General features: G+C 40.7%; 1 protein-coding gene across 1 annotated transcript in view; it reads left to right on the top strand.

The window, feature by feature from the left end:
• The window catches only part of LOC126176730 (zinc carboxypeptidase-like), a 94,573-nt gene that overhangs the window by 39,504 nt on the left and 37,117 nt on the right, over positions 1-17,952 (top strand). The window contains exons 4-6 of the mRNA XM_049923898.1: positions 2,185-2,326; positions 9,225-9,385; positions 15,213-15,297. Of these exons, the coding sequence (XP_049779855.1) occupies positions 2,185-2,326; positions 9,225-9,385; positions 15,213-15,297 (388 nt within the window). The remainder of the gene's footprint in view (positions 1-2,184; positions 2,327-9,224; positions 9,386-15,212; positions 15,298-17,952) is intronic.

Raw genomic sequence — 17,952 nt, 5'->3', positions numbered from 1 at the left:
CTAACCAATCAGGATTTAGATTTGACAATTCGTCGAAGATGTAGTTGTCATTCGTGAAGGATCACAATCTGGGTTCCGATAAGGGGAAAGGGGGGGGGGGGGGGGAAGAACAATTCGTCGCCTCCAGTTCAAATGCATTTTCCTCTAGTGGCATAATAGATAAACAGAAAACCAAAACCTGAATGGCCAGACTGAGATTTGAATCTCGCTTGTCCAGTCTGCGAAGCCTCTCTTAGCCACCTACACTCGTGTCAGCATATCAGTGACTCAAGAGAGCTCCCGTATTTTGTATTCACGGTGTCCTGAAGCCTTCGTGAAGTTGATGAGCGACTGTGTATATACCTTCATTTTTGTCAGTGAGTTTGACAAACGGAGCTTGTTCCGTTATTGTTTAGGAAAAACTTTCCTGACTTTCAGTTCTCTAATGTAGGGTAAGTCATTTATATAATTGTTTCTAGCTCTCTTATACATAAGGAAATACATTTTAAAAACTTGTGTGTAAAAACATATTTTGGTTTTCTAATATAGTGCTTTGCTGTTTCGTTCGGTTTTATGGTTTCATTTGTGAACCAATAATGCCAGCATGTCGTCCAGTGAAAGGGAGACCACGCTACTCGTCGCCAAGTTGACTATTTTCCCTGGAATTTATTTTGTATCCGCTTAACTCAATGAGAGTTAATTACTTCCATATGTTAGGCGCATTGGTACAGATGGACTTCTAAATATGCTTATATACAAAGCTATCATTTGTATTATACTCGTTATGACGATTTTGAATTAATTAATTACTTATATTTGAAACCATTTCCGTTCTGTTATACTTGTACAAAAATCCGATTGAAAATGGTCTTCTGCAGCCGCCCGGTATTATTTTAGGCACTAGGGCCTGAAGATTATGCAGATACGTCTAGAAATCACAGGAACAAACATGCGATCCTGTTGCGATGGAAAGTGCGATTGAAAGCATGATGTCTTTTTCTAAATCAGCAAAACAATTTATAAAAGAAAAGAAGAGTTATAGCAAAAAACTGAGACGCAGTAGGTGGTCAAATAATCATTGAAAGCTTAAGGAATTTATTCAGTGAAGAAAACGAACAAGAAATCGTTAATAATAATTTTGAAACGAAAAAACGATTTTATGGATTTAGTTGAATAACCTATGGTGATTAGCAATCTAGTTGGCAGAAGAAAACAAAATACAACATCGTTTTTATACTAATGACCTGAACCGTAATGTGGTCAGGCACTGGTCACGTAATCCACTAAGGTAGGGAAAAGTGGCCACTACGTGAACCTTCAAAAATGCTCATAATTCCTGTACATCACTTAAAAATATGTAGTGTGAATGCTTATATCAAGTAGGCTCAAAACGTATTAAAGGCAAGCTTCCGTCAATTAAGATGGTTTGGTGAAAACTCAGTTTTCATTTTAGTGGCTACTTCATCGCCCCCCAAATATGTATACAATGTCATTCATCAATATTCCACATAAACCGGCAACCAGCCGGCCGCTGTGGCCGAGCAGTTCTAGGCGCTTCAGTCCGGAAACGCGCTGCTGCTACGGTCGCAGGTTCAAATCCTGCCTCCGGCATGGATGTGAGTGCTGCCCTTAGGTTAGTTAGGTTTAAGTAGTACTAAGTCTAAGCAGCAATCGAAATGTCATTCCGAGTTTCAGACATTACTGCACAGAATAAGAAATCTTACTACGACGATGAATTGACCTAAACTGCATTTTTAGAGTTTCGTATTTATTATTTGGTAGCTTCCAAAATAAAATGTAATTAAAATTCATTTTATATGTACTAAAAATGAAAGTTCATAGGAAACAAACAAGTGTAAGATTTTTTTTAAAAAAAGTACGTGTATAGTCCTAGCTAGTTTCTTTTGGTAACTCACAGTAGGGTTTGAAGACTGTGCGGTAGCTCAGAAGCTTCCTAAGTATGGCGAACGCAATGCATGAAATGTTCAGTAGTATTTTCCTTCGGTCGTGGACTGGTTGTTGCGTTGTCCTCATCATCGACGCGTAAGTCGTCCAGTGTGGTCCCAACTGTAGAGACATGCAACTCGGGCTCCAAACTTCTCCTGGCGGATACTCACTGCCATCACTGTCATACGATCATTTAACTTTTCTTTTTTTGTTCACTAGAGTATAGCTTGTAGTTAAAACATTCATTCTCGTTCATAGATCTACGCATGGTTGCCATCACTAGAGGAGAAGTACCCTGGCACTGCGAGGTTTATTGAACTTGGGACAGCATACAATGGTCTACAATTAGGTATGGAGATCAAATTTGCAGAGGACAACAGGCTAGTAATGCTTGAGGGAGGTACGTATACCACATTATACTTTATAACCAATATTTTTAACTTAGTTTATAAGCATACTGATCCATTTGCAATACGTAACTCATCGTGGTCGTGGCCAACATAGAGATCTTACTTGTCTATTTATGAGACTTGTCGACAGCGAGAAATTCACTTTCTCATTAAGAGTAAGTGAGCGTGCAAGTTGCACCAATATCAGCTTCGCCAAATACATAGCGGTACAAGTTAACTATTTGAAGAGATAAACACTAAAGAGATGGCGGAGTAAAGTCTGCAACTGCTTTATAATAAAATAAGTGAGTGAGTGAATTTCTTTCAATATAATTTCTTGTGTAGCTTTGACGCAATTTCTCGTGCTGGGTGCCTTGGATGGGTCTACAACTATTTACTCATTATCCTCAGGCATTTATTTCTTCTACAAACTTTCATGTTCAATAGCTCAAACAACGTAAACTTTTTCTTATACCTGTGAATAATGACCTAAGTAGATATTTCCTTCGAGATTGTTTTTTCGTAATTTGCCACGCTAATTTTGTTGACGTTTCTTAAGTGGAAAGAACGTCTCTCAAAGAAAGACACATATTCGGCAACATAGACAAAGTTTCCGCGTATATTACAATGATGATGGCATGTTGTACTAGATGGAAGTAATGTGAAATTACGTGTTTAAAAATTTGTATGTGCAATCTGCCATGAAACTTTATAAACTTACTATTGCAGAACGTCTGCTACGTTTTTAGTATATCCAATTCGCTTCTTTCAACCCTACGTATTTTGTACGCCACTGTTTCTTTTACAGTAAAGTAGTACTATTTAGCTTATAGTGAAGGAGTTTTAAACACAGCAAATTAACATGTAGAAACTGTTTCATATACAATTCAGTAAGTCAGGTCTCTTATAATTTACTGTCAGCCTCCTGAGTTACTGAATTCACGTCTCTCGTTGGAGGTTCTCTTCTTTGGAGCTATTTATTGCTTCTGTTCACATAGTTACACCCTTGAGAAACTGAATCATAGACTACCAGTCAGTAATTCGTGTGCAGGGCGCTATAGGGGAAGAAATGAATGCATTTAATTTGCGAGTGAGTTCGGCTATGAGAACTGATGATTCAGGAGCCTTGTTTCATTCCGTATAACCATCTCGTACATGACAATCCCTCCACTACTTACATGTAGCGTGTCCTGTTGGCAATTTCGATACACTGTCACATGTGATTTTTGAGGTACTAATCCCCTAGCATCGAAGGTGTTCCGTGACTCATGACTCCTGGCGACCTTTTCCCTTCTCTGACCGTCCGATAGAGAGGACGTGGTTCTGCTTCATACAGTTGTTCGTAAGTCGCCAGCCTCTTCATCTCAGGGTACTTGTAACCTATTTCCTCAGCTATTAGGTGGATATAGCAGATGCCCTACTAACCTGTCGCTTCTTCCTGTCAGTGTTATCCATATATTCCTTTCCTCACCGATTGTAAAAAATAAAAAATAATAAATGTTCAAATGTGTGTGAAATCTTATGGGAATTAACTACTAAGGTCATCAGTCCCTAAGCTTACACACTACTTAACCTAAATTATCCTAAGGACAAACACACACACCCATGCCCGAGGGAGGACTCGAACCTCCGCCGGGACCAGCCGCACAGTCCATGACTGCAGCGCCCTAGACCGCTCGGCTAATCCCGCGCGGCTGTTCCGGTTTTCCCACTGTCTATATTTTACCACCATACAATGCTGATCTCCAAATGTACATTCACAGAAACTTTTTCCTCAAATTAAGGCCTATGTTTGATACTAACGGGCTTCTTCTGTCCAAGAATGCCTTTTCTGCTAGTGCTAGTCTGCCTCTGATGTCCTCCCTGATCTGCCCATCTTTGGTTTTTCTGCTACCCCGCTATCAGAATTCCTTACTTCATCTATTTATTGATGACCAATCCTGACTTTAAGTTTATCGGTTTTCTCATTTCTATAACTTCTTATTATTTTCATCTTTCTTCGATTTACTCTCAATCTATATTCTGTACACATTATATTGTTCAATCCATTCAGCATTTCCTGTATTTCTCCTCCATTTTCACTCAGGATAGCAATGTCATCAGCCAATCTTATCCTTGCTATCCTTTCACGTTGAATATTAATTCCACTCTGAAACCTTTCTTTCATTTCCGTCCTTGCCTCTTCGATGTATAGATTGGGCAGTTCTTGTACATTTTGTATATTCCCCGTATTTCCCTATAGCTTACTCCTATTTTTCTCATAATTTTGAACATCTCGCTCCGTTTGACATTGGCAAACGCTTTTTCCAGGTCGACAAATCCTATAAATGTGTTTTGATTTTTCTTTAGTCTCGGTTCTATTATCAATTGTAACGTTATAATCGCCTCTCTGGTGCCCTTCCCTTTCCTAGAGCCAAACCGATCGCCATCTAACAGATGCTCACTTCTCTTTTCTATTTGGAACTTGTATGCAAGAGCTGTTAAAATGATAATTCTCGCATTTGTCAGCTGATGCAATTTTCAGAATTGTGTGGATGATGTTTTTCCGAAGATTAGTTGGTATAACCTCAGACTCATACATTCTACACACCATAGTGAACAGTCATTTTGTTGCCACTCCGCCAATGATTTTAGAAATTCTGATCGAGTGTTATCTATCTCTACTGCTCCATTCGATCTTTAGTCTTCCGAAGCTCTTTTAAAATCTGATTGTAATACTGGATCACTTATTCCTTCTATGTCGACTCGTCTTTCTTCTTATATCACGCCATTAGACCAGTCTTTGCGCTCATAGAGGTCTTCAAAGTACTTTTTCTACGTACCTGTTCTCTCCGCTACATTTAACAGCACTGTTACCATTGCACTCTTAATGATGCTACCCTTGCTTTTGATTTTACTGAAGCTTGTTTCCATTATTTTATATGCTGTGTCAGTCCTTCCGACAATCATTTCAGTTCCGTTTTTTCACATTTTTCATGAAGCCATTTTGCCTTAGCTTCTCTGAACTTACTATATCATTCATTCCTAAGAGACTTGTATTTTTCTATCCTTTTTCTTCTTTCGTCTACTCAAGTATTTCTTCTGATACCCATGGTTTCTTCGCAGTTACCTTGTTTGTAGCTACGTTTTTCTTTCCAACTCTGTGATCACCCTTTTTAGAGATGTCCATTCCTCTTACATTGAACTGACTAATGAACTGTTTCTTATTGAAATGTCAGAGAATTTCAAGCGTATCTTTTCATTCTTCTGCTCCAGGGAACGCCTTACAACCCAGTATCTGAGTTCGGTATCACTGCCTGACAATGATGTAATCTAAGTGAAATCTTCATGTATCTCCCGGACTTTTCCAAGTGTACCTCCTCCTCTGCTGTTTCTTCAACAGAGTATTCGATATTTCCATCCGAGATTTTTGCAGAACTCAGTTAGCTTTTCTCCTCTCTCATTCCTACTACCAAGCCCATATTCTCCCGCAGCACCTCCTTCCGCTCCTTTCCCTACAACCGAATTCCCCCCATGATTATTAGATTTTCGTCTTACTTTACGTGCTGAGTTACCTGTTCAACATCGTCATGTATTTTCTCTATCTCTTTAATTTCGGCTTGCGACTTCAGCATGTATACCTGAGCTATCGTTGTCCATGTTGGTTTGACGTCGATTCTGATGAGAACCACCCTATTACTGAACTGTTCACAGTAACACATTCTCTGCCCTACGTTCCTATCCATCACAAATCTTATTCCGGCTATATCACTTTCTACTGCTGTTGATACTACGCCGGCCTGAGTGGCCGAGCGGTTCTAGGCGCTATTGTCTGGAACCTCGCGACCGCTATGGTCGCAGGTTTGAATCCTGCCACGCGCAAGGATGAGAGTGATGTCCTTAGGTTAGTTAGGTATAAGTAGCTCTAAGTTCTAGGGGACTGATAATCTCAAAAGTTAAGTCCCATAGTGCTCAGAGCCATTTGAACCATTTTGTTGTTGTTGATACTACCATCGAGCGAGGTACCGCAGGGGTTAGCACACTGGACCTGCATTCTGGAGGATAAACCCGCGTCCGGGCAGCCTGATCTTGACTTTCCATGATGTCCCTAAAATCGCTCCGGGGAAATGCCAGCGTGGTTCGTTCGAAAGGAAACGGCCGATTTCCTTCCCTATCCATGACGCAATACGAGCTTGTGCTCCGCTTCTAATGACCCCGATGTCGACGGTACGTTAAATACGATCTTACTTCCTCTTTTTAAACTACCCTATACTCACCTGTTCAGAAATTCTAGTCTTCTTTCCATATGACTCCATTGACCCCTACTCCATCTAGACTAAGCCTTAGCATTTCCCTTTTGAAATTTTCTAGCTTGGCTACCACGTTCAGTGCCCTGACTCGTACAACGTTATCACTCCGTTGGTTATTCAAGCTTTTCCTCATAGTTAGCTCCCCACCGGCAGTCCCCTCCCGGAGATCCGAATGGGTGACTAGTCGAATCTTTTACCTATGGGGAGGTCATCATTCCAATTTGTCGATTACATGCTACATGTCCTGTTGATACAGATTATGTGTTTTTAATGCCATTTGTTTTTAATTCCTTTTCTTTCTTCATCCTGATGCCGTTGATCATTAGCGACTCTTCTGCCATAAGGGTGAGTTTTGCACGCCAAGGACAAGAGGGCCCTGAAACTCTAGTAGCTCTTCTACCGTCTTTGACAAGACCGTTGGCAGAATGAAGGTGACTTCTTATGCCGGATGTCTTCGGGCACCATTGGTGGCGATTTTTGTTCAAATTATAAGCGGTGGCAGGGTTCGAACTCGGGACCAATGACATTTTGATTGTGAGCCAAAGACGCTTACCCTAAACCACGGTGAATACTGTGGTCAAATCCTTATTTACACATAACTTGGTAGAATGAGACCACTTATCAGTATAATGTTGCACCACCTTTTTGCAGTATACAAGCACTCATTCGGTTTGAAAAATTTTCTTTCATAAGGCCATCGTATCCTCTCTTGAGACAAACTGGTCCAAAGTGCTGTTCCTCATATTCTGCACAGTGGCACTGGGATGAGTTGACATCCGAGATGTCCCCAGACATTTTCTACTGTGGACCGATGTGGGGATCCTGCGGACCACAGGTGTACCTCAAAATCACGCATACAGTTCATACAGACACTATGTCTGGACGTGCATTTTCCTACTGAAAAATAGCAGCACAATACTGCCACACGAGAGATAACTATGAGGATGGAGGATAACAGTGGCACACCATTGTGTTGAAAAATAGCACTACAGTACTGCCACACGAGAGATAACCATGAGGATGGAGGGTAACAGTGGCATACCATTGTGCCATCAGTGTTTCCTCAATCGCTGCCATCCATGACCTTACGTCACCACAGACGGCTCCCCAAACCATGACACCAGGAACAAATACTTTGTGCCTCTCCAATAGATTGGAAAAGTGTGACTTTTCCCCAGGTCGCTAACGTACTAGCCGACGATGATCATCCAGGGTAGTATAGAACCACTATTCATCGCTAAGTACAAACCGACGCCATTCATCGCCACTACCTGCTTTTCAGTCACGACACCACTCCTAATGCAACCTTTTGTGTTGTGGTGTTAACGGTAGTCTACGTTTGGAAAGATAATTCCGTAGTCCGGTTGGTGTCTCCAACCAAAGGTGCAGTTGCTGTAGGATGGCAGGCACCTATACGATGGGTTAACGATGCTCCTGATGCACAATACGGCGATCCCCCCTTCTGGTCAGACGTGGGCGACTGGTACCTCGACGACAACACGCCTGTCCTCACATTCCCATAAAGTCCAACGCCTGGGCAGCGCCACAGCCAAATGCTCCACAGGTCAGGATACTGCACGATTCGACTATCACGCCACATGGAGACGCACAACGAGGCCCCATCAAACTCTGTCGGTTGCTGTAACACTCTCAAACGAGCACGCGGCATCTCCGTGTCTTTATCAATTGTCACTCTGCGTCTTGAATGGCCGTGCCAAGTTGTTACACCGGTTAACGTCAGACCACCGAAGTCAAACACCGTCTGATGCGGTCCATACTTCAATGGGTGGCCGCCCTGTTACGTCACGTGCTTTTGACCATTTCCCCATTGTCTTTACGGTGGAGGGACCGATGTCGTGGATTAAATACCAATCCTCTCGATCATTAGCCTTTGCGCCGATGTCGTGGATTAAATACCAATCCTCTCGATAGTGTTTCGTGAAATGAGGGCATGCGACACTGTTGATGGTGATCCGTCTGTCAGATGGAGACGTTAAGCTGGGCGGGCCCCTTTATGTTATTAGAGAGGTGTAAGCTATAAGCTGGCTCCCATTTTCACCCTCTTCCTTATCTCATCGTCGTGTTAGAGACGACAACACGATACGACACTACACTCCACGAACACACACTACAGTCACCTCTACTTAACAGGTACACTTACCCATACAACTCTCACATTTCGCGAAGGAAATCTACCTGCGGGCGCGAAAGATAGGAGAAATCTTTCCAATTAGGTAACTAAACCTATCCATCGGGTTCTCACAGTCATTAATGCCATACGACTTAACGTAATCAACATATGACGCTCTTCACTCCCCTTGTATATCCTACTAAACCTGGTAACAACACTAAACGCGAACAACATCAGAGCACTCTGATGGCCGTTTTACCTTTCAAAGAGAATCGCAGTTGTAATGAATTATATACCGGTTAATGGTGTGTGCGTGTACTGTGTTACATTGACATCCGAAAACGTCTTTCGGTGCTTTACTTTTTTTGTCCGTTAATATATACCCCTAAGGAGCGAGAACATGAAGTCTCTGTGGCAGTATTGTTGGGTTTAAAAAATTTTGCCGATGGAGTGCCTCCTTTCGGCGTTGAATTAACTTTAACTTCACAGGTATGCACGGCAATGAGTGGATCGCCACCGCCTGCATGAACTGGTTCATCAACGAGATCTTGACCACAGACGACGCAGACGTCAGGGACGTCATCACCCGTGTCACGTTCAACATCTTGCCCTCCAGCAATCCTGATGGGTACAACTATACCTGGACGACAGTGAGTAACTGCTTGTAATATAATTCTTCTTTTGAGTGTCTTTTATGACGTATTCGTAAATCAGCTTCGTCTTTACGCAATCAATGTAGATTTCCAAGTCGTTGTTGGAATATCGAAGTCAACGTTTCCACTGAAATTATTCTGGTTTCATCCATTGTGAAGCCCGTTGTGTACGTGTAACAAGTCATCAACACAGAGATTATGAAGCACCAGTTGTCCAAATGTGTGATTCGTTTAATTTTAAAATACAACTTGTATCGCGAAGAACAAGCTCTCGTTATCAAGACCTATAAACAATGCTTTTAGACTCTACTATGGCATAGACATACAAATATGAGCGCAAATATGAGCGCCTGCAGTAATTACCATGACATGCATAGCGGAGGGTCTTACATGTCTGTTAGTGCAGTTTTACCGCTTGATTTTTGACTAGGCCTATTAGCGTAACACTTTTTGGACACAGATTAGTACATAGGCAGAATAAACGGATATCCATTACATGTATGATGCTTATGTGAAATTATGGAAAATAATGATTCGTGGTACCACTGTTTATAGAATTTCATAATTTTCTTTCTGAAACATGTGTTTCCAAATTGAATAAATCACGTATTTTCACAAAAGATGGGACATAATCCCAGCAGTGTTCCTATTGTTGTGATGCTTTAATATAAATCGTTATTTATTGGTTATCTCACTATCTAATTCTCATTATTTAAGTACTAGGTATTATACAACACTCCTTAGGCATGTATGTGTCGAGGAAAATTGTGAGGATTCGAAAGAACTGTAGTGGTTCCTAAATGATGTTGGAAAGTTCCATCCAGATACAAAAACAGCTTCTCAACAGATTTAGACTAAACTGAAATCTCACAGACAATCATAAACTGAAGGAAGACGAAATTTGCGTAAGGAGAACAATGTGTGAAGCGTTCAGTAAATTCAAAACTAAATTCTAACTACATCTGATAAAAAGTCTTTAAATGTTTATGTCTAAGTTTAAATCAGTAAACGGACCAACGCCATGACACAGATACGGAAGATGAGAGAGATAAAGTCGAAATATTAAAGTCCCCTGCCAGAAATTGTTTCGCTGAGGAATATCGTACTATGTTTACTGCTTTCAATCTTCTCAAGTGTGAGACAGGAAAATAATAAAAATCACTTTACAGAAGAAAAGAGTCTGGAGCTGATGGTATACCTACACGATTCTACATGGAATATGCGAAGGGTCTGCTCGTCTTGTAACTGCAGTGTAACGTAGGTCACTGGGAAAACAAGATCATAAAAATGCCCAGGTCATTCTTGTTTTCAAGGAAGATCGTCGAACAGACGCACACAAATATAGGCCTACATCAGTGGCACCGGTCTGTGTTATACTCGCATGTGATGACCTTTCCAAAGACTGAAAATCTTCACTGTGTGAATCAACATGAATCTCGCAAACAATGATCGTGTAAAACCCAGATCGCTCTGTTCATCCACGAGACAAAGAAGGTACTAGACAACCGCGCCTAGTTTGAAGTGCTAGTTGGTTTTCCGAAGGCATTCGATACAGGTCGGCAGTGTCGCGGAATGAACGAAACTAGTGAGTCCTCAATATAAGACGAGCTTTGCCAATAGAGTGAGCATTTGTAGAAAACATAACACATCACATGAATCTTACCGGAGAGAAATCTTCGGACCTAAAGGTACCTTCAAACATAGCCCAAGAGAGTATTACAGGACCGTCATTATTCAGCATGCGAGATGAATCATCTAAAACTTGCACCGCAAATATTGCGCAAATGGAAGATGTTTCTGATCTGCGGTTTTCACAGAATGTATTGGTAGTCGGGAACTGGTGTTGTTAGCCAATAAACAAACTGTAACAATACTTTGAAAATGTATATTTTGTGCAAACGTACGCTCTCTTGAAAGAAACAATGCCTATTGACATTAATAACATTATGGTAAATTAGATTGTCAGTGGCGTGTGTTGCACGATTCTGGTGAGAGTCTTTCAGAAGATATACTATTTCAAACGTTTCCACACCGACAGTTGTGTACGCCATTCAAGCAGGGTAGTTGCTAGGTACAACGCTGTTGGTTTGTTTGCATACAGTGTGCTTGTGTGCTCCTTGAGTATACTGTGCTTTGCCATTCAGTTAGTGTGTGACAGTCCAAGCAGCTGGTCGTGAGTGGACGATGGGGTGGACGAATGGACAAAAATCCGGTATGCTCATAGCGTACGGACTGTGTGGAAGAACGCAGTCTGTTCTGGCACGGTGTATGCGGCAAGATATCCCAATAGACGTCAACCATTTCGGCAGTTATATATCAACCTTTTCAACCAGTCACGTGAAAGTGGTAGTATAATACTTAGGCAAAGTAACAGAATGAAATACGTGACGACAGAAGAGAGGGAAATTAATTTTCTTGCTGCTGTTGTTGATCCGCACATTAGCTCCCACGCAAACACACGAAGAAGCGGTGTGAGTCACGCAAATGCCCTACGCATTATCCATCGACATAGTTTTCATCCCTATCACATCTCTCTCCATCAAGAGCTATATGAAAACGATTATGAGAATCGTGTTAACTTCTCTACATGGGCCTTAAGACGAGCTACTCTAGATTACCACGTATCTTGTTTAGTGATGAGGCCACATTTACCAATCATGGCCATATAAACTACCGAAACATATGCTATTGGTCTGTTGACTACACCCGTTGGCTTTTTCGGGTGGAACCTCAGCATCCATGGAGTGTAAACGTGTGGTGTGGGATAGTGAAACATCAGGTCATAGGCCCGTATTTCACAGCCAGAACACTGACCGCGCACAACTATCGCAGCCTCCCAACGGATCATCTTCCACGGTTGCTAGAAGACGTTGCTCTGTAGATTAGGATGACATATGAGACCAACATGATGGCTGTCCATCCCACGGTGCACGAATTACTACAGTACGTCTTCATGTATTTTTTTCCAAATGGTTGGATTGGCCGGCCCGTTCCCCGGATTTCACACCTATAGACTTTTTATTCTGTGGGGAAAGCTGAAACACGCTGTCTACAAAGACATACCAACTACATCCGGTGATATGCAACGACGCATTACTGCAGCTTGATCCGGAATCTCCGCTGAAACTCTAGCAGTTGAGCAGGTTTTCAGCGATAGTTCCACTGCCGATGATCGTTTTGAACATAACCTGTGACGGTCAGTTGTCCCTTTAGCGGTCACAGTCCACATAACTAGTGTGTAAACTTGCGTTGTTCTTTGGTGTGTAACACTACAGATATTGTACAAGTGTTATTGTGAGAACTTTTCAAAATATTATTGCCTCGTAATCCTGCAACAAACACCACTGATAATTTAATTTACCCTTCTTTTTGTTTGTTAATATTGTGAGGCGTTCCTCCACTCAAAAAACTGTATGTTTCCACAAAAAATGAACCTTCTAGGTATTATTACAATCTGTTTATTGGCTGGCTACCAATCCATTTTGTGAAAATCATTCATCAATAGCACTTTCCATTTCAGAAATATTTGCGGAGCAGGTTTTAGGTAATTCACCCTTCGTGCACGAATGACCTAGGGCATAACATCGGAAACGCGTTGAGGCTGTTCGCGAATGAAGCTTATGTATGCACTGAGGTCTCAACTCTAGACAATTGTAGCGAAATGCAGGAAGACCTGCAGAGGGCCATTGCCTGATAATTGATTAGCAGCTGACTCTCAGCATAAGCCAATGTAACGTATCGCGCATCAATACGCCCAAATACACATTATTTTATGCTTACGCGATTTCGGAACAATCAGTAGAGTAATCATATGGAGAGATTTCATGTGGAGCGACCGCTAAAAGTAATGGTTGGTAAGTTAGATGTCAGACAGAGATTCATTGGGAGAATCCTCATGAAGCGTAGTCCATCCACGAAAGAGGTACCTTACAAAACTCTCGTCTCTAGGTACCTGAATATTCTCATCAGACGGACGATTGACAGAAGCAGCAGAGAAGAGCAGTGGCTTCGTTTCAGGTATATTCAGTAAGCGCAAAAGTGTCACGAAGATTTTCACCCAACTCCCATGGTAGACTTTACAAGAGGCACTGTGCATCAGACTGTGGTTTAAAGTTAAAATTCCGTGAACCTACTTTCCAATAAGAATTAAGTAACACATTTCTTCGTCATACAGACAATGAACGTAAAATCTGAATAACTAAAGGGCATACACAGGATTACCAACAATCTTCGTGAGCACTATTCGTGACTGGATGGATGCTGTGGGGGGGGGGGGGGGGACGTGGCAGTGGACAAAGAATTACCGTCTGCATCACAATATAAAGTGGCTTGTGAATTACAGATGTAGATGCAGATGTAAACATCAGTCTACACAGAAATTTTTATTTGTTATAATCTACTGTCACACCCTTTGTTTCGCCCCATGACTACAGATTTCGGTGCCATGTACCATCTTCATATCAACACAGGGCCGCAGTCACCACACTGTACAACTGAAATACTTTTCCGGAAGTACTGATAAAATGTTTTTCTGTATGTAAATATGGTTCAAAGTGAATCATTGAAATATAGGCAGCCCGTCACCGCTGTTGTTCATTCATCAAAATCACTTTAACAGTTAGATGTGTATGTAGAAAATAAAACATCACAGTTAAACAGTAGTTCAGAAGATAAATAAAATGTTTATTTTGCACTAAATGCTTTTAGAAACTCTTACATTGTGGAACGTGCTTCCTCATTACTTGTAGTGGCTATTCGCTTCTACAGAATTGACGTTCACTTACTCGTACATTCACACATTTGCTTGGGTAAGCGCTTAGTGATTACGCACCGTAGGTAGGGGTTCCCTGTATTTTAAAAGTGCAGTTTGTGCCATAGTTTAGCTATCAAATGGAAAAATATTTCGTAAATATTTTCTAAAGTATATTTTAATCGAGCACTGTGTAATTTTGATCGTAGGACAGACTGATGATGGTACTTGTTGTCGCAACCGGTAATCATTTGGGAAATAGAAGTACAAGTGTAGGTTAAAGCCTATTAGATTTGTTTTTCTTTTTCTTTTTTTTTCGTGTCTGTCGATATCCAAATGTTCGAACCGACAGTATGCGGGAATATGTAATCACCCGAAACTCTCACAATTGATTACCGTCACTGTCACCAAGTTCAAACGTGGCACGGTGATACGAGGATGAAAGTAGAGGGGTACCTATTTTACTTTACGTCCCAACACTCAATAGCTGCCGATGAAATGGCGGTCAAAGCTTCGAAGCGATTTCATCAGACTACTAGCGCCATAAAAAGAAGTGTGCTTGTAGAGCAGTAGCTAAGAGTACGATTTTAGAAATTTAGTGCACCGTGTTCAAATCTAATCTTATGTTCATTTTCTTTTGTTGTCAAGGAGGCACATGACATCAAAATTTTTAACATTAAACGGAATTAATATCATAAGAAGTAAAGGTTTCAAATCTTGTTGTAAAAACCTCAGAGAAGCAGAGAATAAAAGCTTTTGAAATGTGACACATCGTCTAGCTCTGAATTCCTATCCAGCTCAGCTTTTAATATATCATGTAACATCTCCTTTTAGCAGATTTGTGAAAATATACGTCTAAAAATACTGTGTGAAATGTAACCAGTAAATGACTTAATGAGATACATAGCTACATAGGATCGTAAGAAACTTATTCTTTTTCTGTTCATTGTTGTTGATGTTATGAAGATACGCTAGAATTAATTATAACGCACTTGACTGCTCAACTACTGCTAAGAGGCTATAAGTCTCGTAGATGGTAGCACTCTGTAAAATATTCAGTTCATCTGTTTACAGGATCGTCTATGGAGAAAGAACATTCAGCCCTATCAGAACTGTACAGGTGTCGACCTGAACCTCAACTACGACTTCAATTTTACAGGTAAGAATTACGACAGTGTGGCATCTTGGAAAAACGTTGTCGCGTGATGCAGTTCGTACAAAGAAACAGCGACTGAGTTTTGTTGCAGCAAAGTTTAATTTGTCATCTACTTCAACTTGGTATTCGTACTGTCTTGCAGCGTGATTTGAAACATGTGTTACAGATAGTCCAACCAACGGCAACTGACACAATCCGACACTGCATTACACAAAAAACTGGACTGAAATGACTGTCGAAAAATTGAAACACATGCACAAATAAAATCGCATCACCAACATGTGAGAACTTAAAAACGTCCTTAACATTTCGTTAAGACCAAATTAGACTACCGTGGTTATTAAAACTTTCAAATAATATGTTACTTTAAGTCAAACTACGCAATCTGCAATAATATGGAACCTCTAGAAAGTAACGCGAAAGACTAGGTACACAAGAAACGAAAAATAAGTAATGGAATCAAATATCAAGGAGCTACAGAAAAAATAAATATCTAGCTTGAGTTGTCTTATACTACGATTAATTTCAAATTTTTCACTGACAGTGAAATCTGAAGATGACCCTACAGTAGTTATCATTGACAAATGCGAATATGTAGGTAAGATACATTAGTTCTTTCATAATAATCACACACAAGAAATCTCCCGTGCTATCAGAGATTTTTAGATTCCACCCAATGCAAAGGACATCTCCCTTGACGTACTGCCTAAATTGATACAGCAGCACACCAATCAAAGAACCTGAACATATAATCAAACAAAGCTTATTAAAATGTAAACTACGTCCACAGCCAGAACAGTTGTACTAAGAGAATTTGCTAGAACTTGTCCTCTCCCTCAGTTATTTCACATTCAGTGGCAAATGTACAAACAAGAGGTACGCCTAGCGATGGGAAGTCCTCTCAGTGGGATCACAGCAAAAGTTTCATCATTTCATCAATCACCACGAAAATAAAATTCTGAACAACAAGTACATAATTACCCAGAAAACTGTGCGCTACTGCAGACACCTAGATGACATATTAATTGTCCATAATGGCACCAATGAAGAAATAGAAACACTGTTAAACAGGTCCAATAACTTACGCAGTAACATTCATTTCGCCACAGATCACCAGAAATATAATAAAATAAATTTCTGGATCCTAAACATCAATGTACAGAAAACCAACAAATATAGACACTGTCATTAATAAATCTTCCACACACCCAAAGTCACATAACAACCTGCTTTCAGATCCCTCTTAAAAAGAGCACAGAAATTCCGATTCAATGCTGCTGACTATGAGACATACATAAACACATAAACGTTATTAAATACACGGCTATCATGAACAGGAAAAATATGCACTCTCATAATGCGTAACTAAAAACAAAACCAAACAAACACGTCTCACTTTCACAGCATACAAAAATCTGAGTATATAACAGTACCATATTTAAGGGTCTTCTCAGACAAACTAGCTAAGCTGTTTAAAAACGTAGATATCAGAATCACTTTTGTAACCAACAACAGCTTAAGAAACGGGCTAGTCCATGACATCATATAACCTTCAGAGAAACTGAGCTAATCAGGAATGTATAAAATTACATGTATTCATTCAACAAATACAATATTGGCTAGACGGGAAGAAATTTTAAAAGGCGCTTTAAAGAACTTACCGACTGTTTCAGACTGGACAAACCTAATAAGTCAGCTATAGCGAAACATGTAAATGAAACAGGACACAGTGTTGCAATACACAACGACCTCAGAGTACTGCATACTTCGGAAAAGAGCTGGAGAATGGACAACACCAGGATGGACATATCGATAGTGAAATGAAAAGTAGCCTTGTTTTGACCGCGGTCTTGTTTCCTGCAGTGCTGATATGTTTTATGTTATCTTGTTACAAAGCCACCCTCACGAATTTGTGAACAGTGATGAAGAAACCCAAGAAAACCGTGGAACTAGTGATACCTTATCACATCACAAGAAGGATGCTACACCACATGAACGAGATGAGTCACTGCTTTTTTTAAATTTTCATGTGAACAAATAGACCAACATACAAAGTGACATCGCCTCATACTAGGTTATCCTTCTGTTTATCCACAGGAAGATCACAACAGTCATGTAATCAAACTTCAATATCTGTATAGACTCAGGTATTTTTGTAATGCCAGTAAAGCCTGATGATGAAGTTAACTCGAAACATGTCGCTAAATAAATAATTTAGTAGTCCACAAATTTTGTGGCTGGTAGCTGTATCTTGAAACCCATTCACAGCTTTTATTACGTCCACAGATATGACTGGTTTTGACACATGGGTCATTGTCTCATTCTTCCGTGTCAATCCTCTGTGTCATCATAACACAAGTCACAGGGAAGATACAAGCCGGCCGTGGTGGCCGAGCAGTTCTAGGCGCTTCAGTCGGAACCGCGTGACTTCTACGGTCGCAGGTTCGAATCCTGCTTCGGGCCTGGATGTGTGTGATGTCCTTAGGTTAGTCAGGTTTAAGTAGTTCTAAGTCTAGGGGACTGATGACCTCAGATGTTAATTCCCATAGTACTCGGAGCCATTTGAACAACAGGGAAGATGGGGAGAACGGTTACAATTAACCATCTGACCAAGATCACGTTCATTATAGAAGAAGCACGATCTAAAATTCGCTCAAA

The sequence above is a fragment of the Schistocerca cancellata genome, chromosome 3, assembly GCF_023864275.1.
Source record: "Schistocerca cancellata isolate TAMUIC-IGC-003103 chromosome 3, iqSchCanc2.1, whole genome shotgun sequence".
NCBI lineage: Eukaryota > Metazoa > Arthropoda > Insecta > Orthoptera > Acrididae > Schistocerca > Schistocerca cancellata.
Note: the sequence above shows the minus strand (reverse complement) of the source record. Positions and strands in the feature narration are given on the sequence as shown.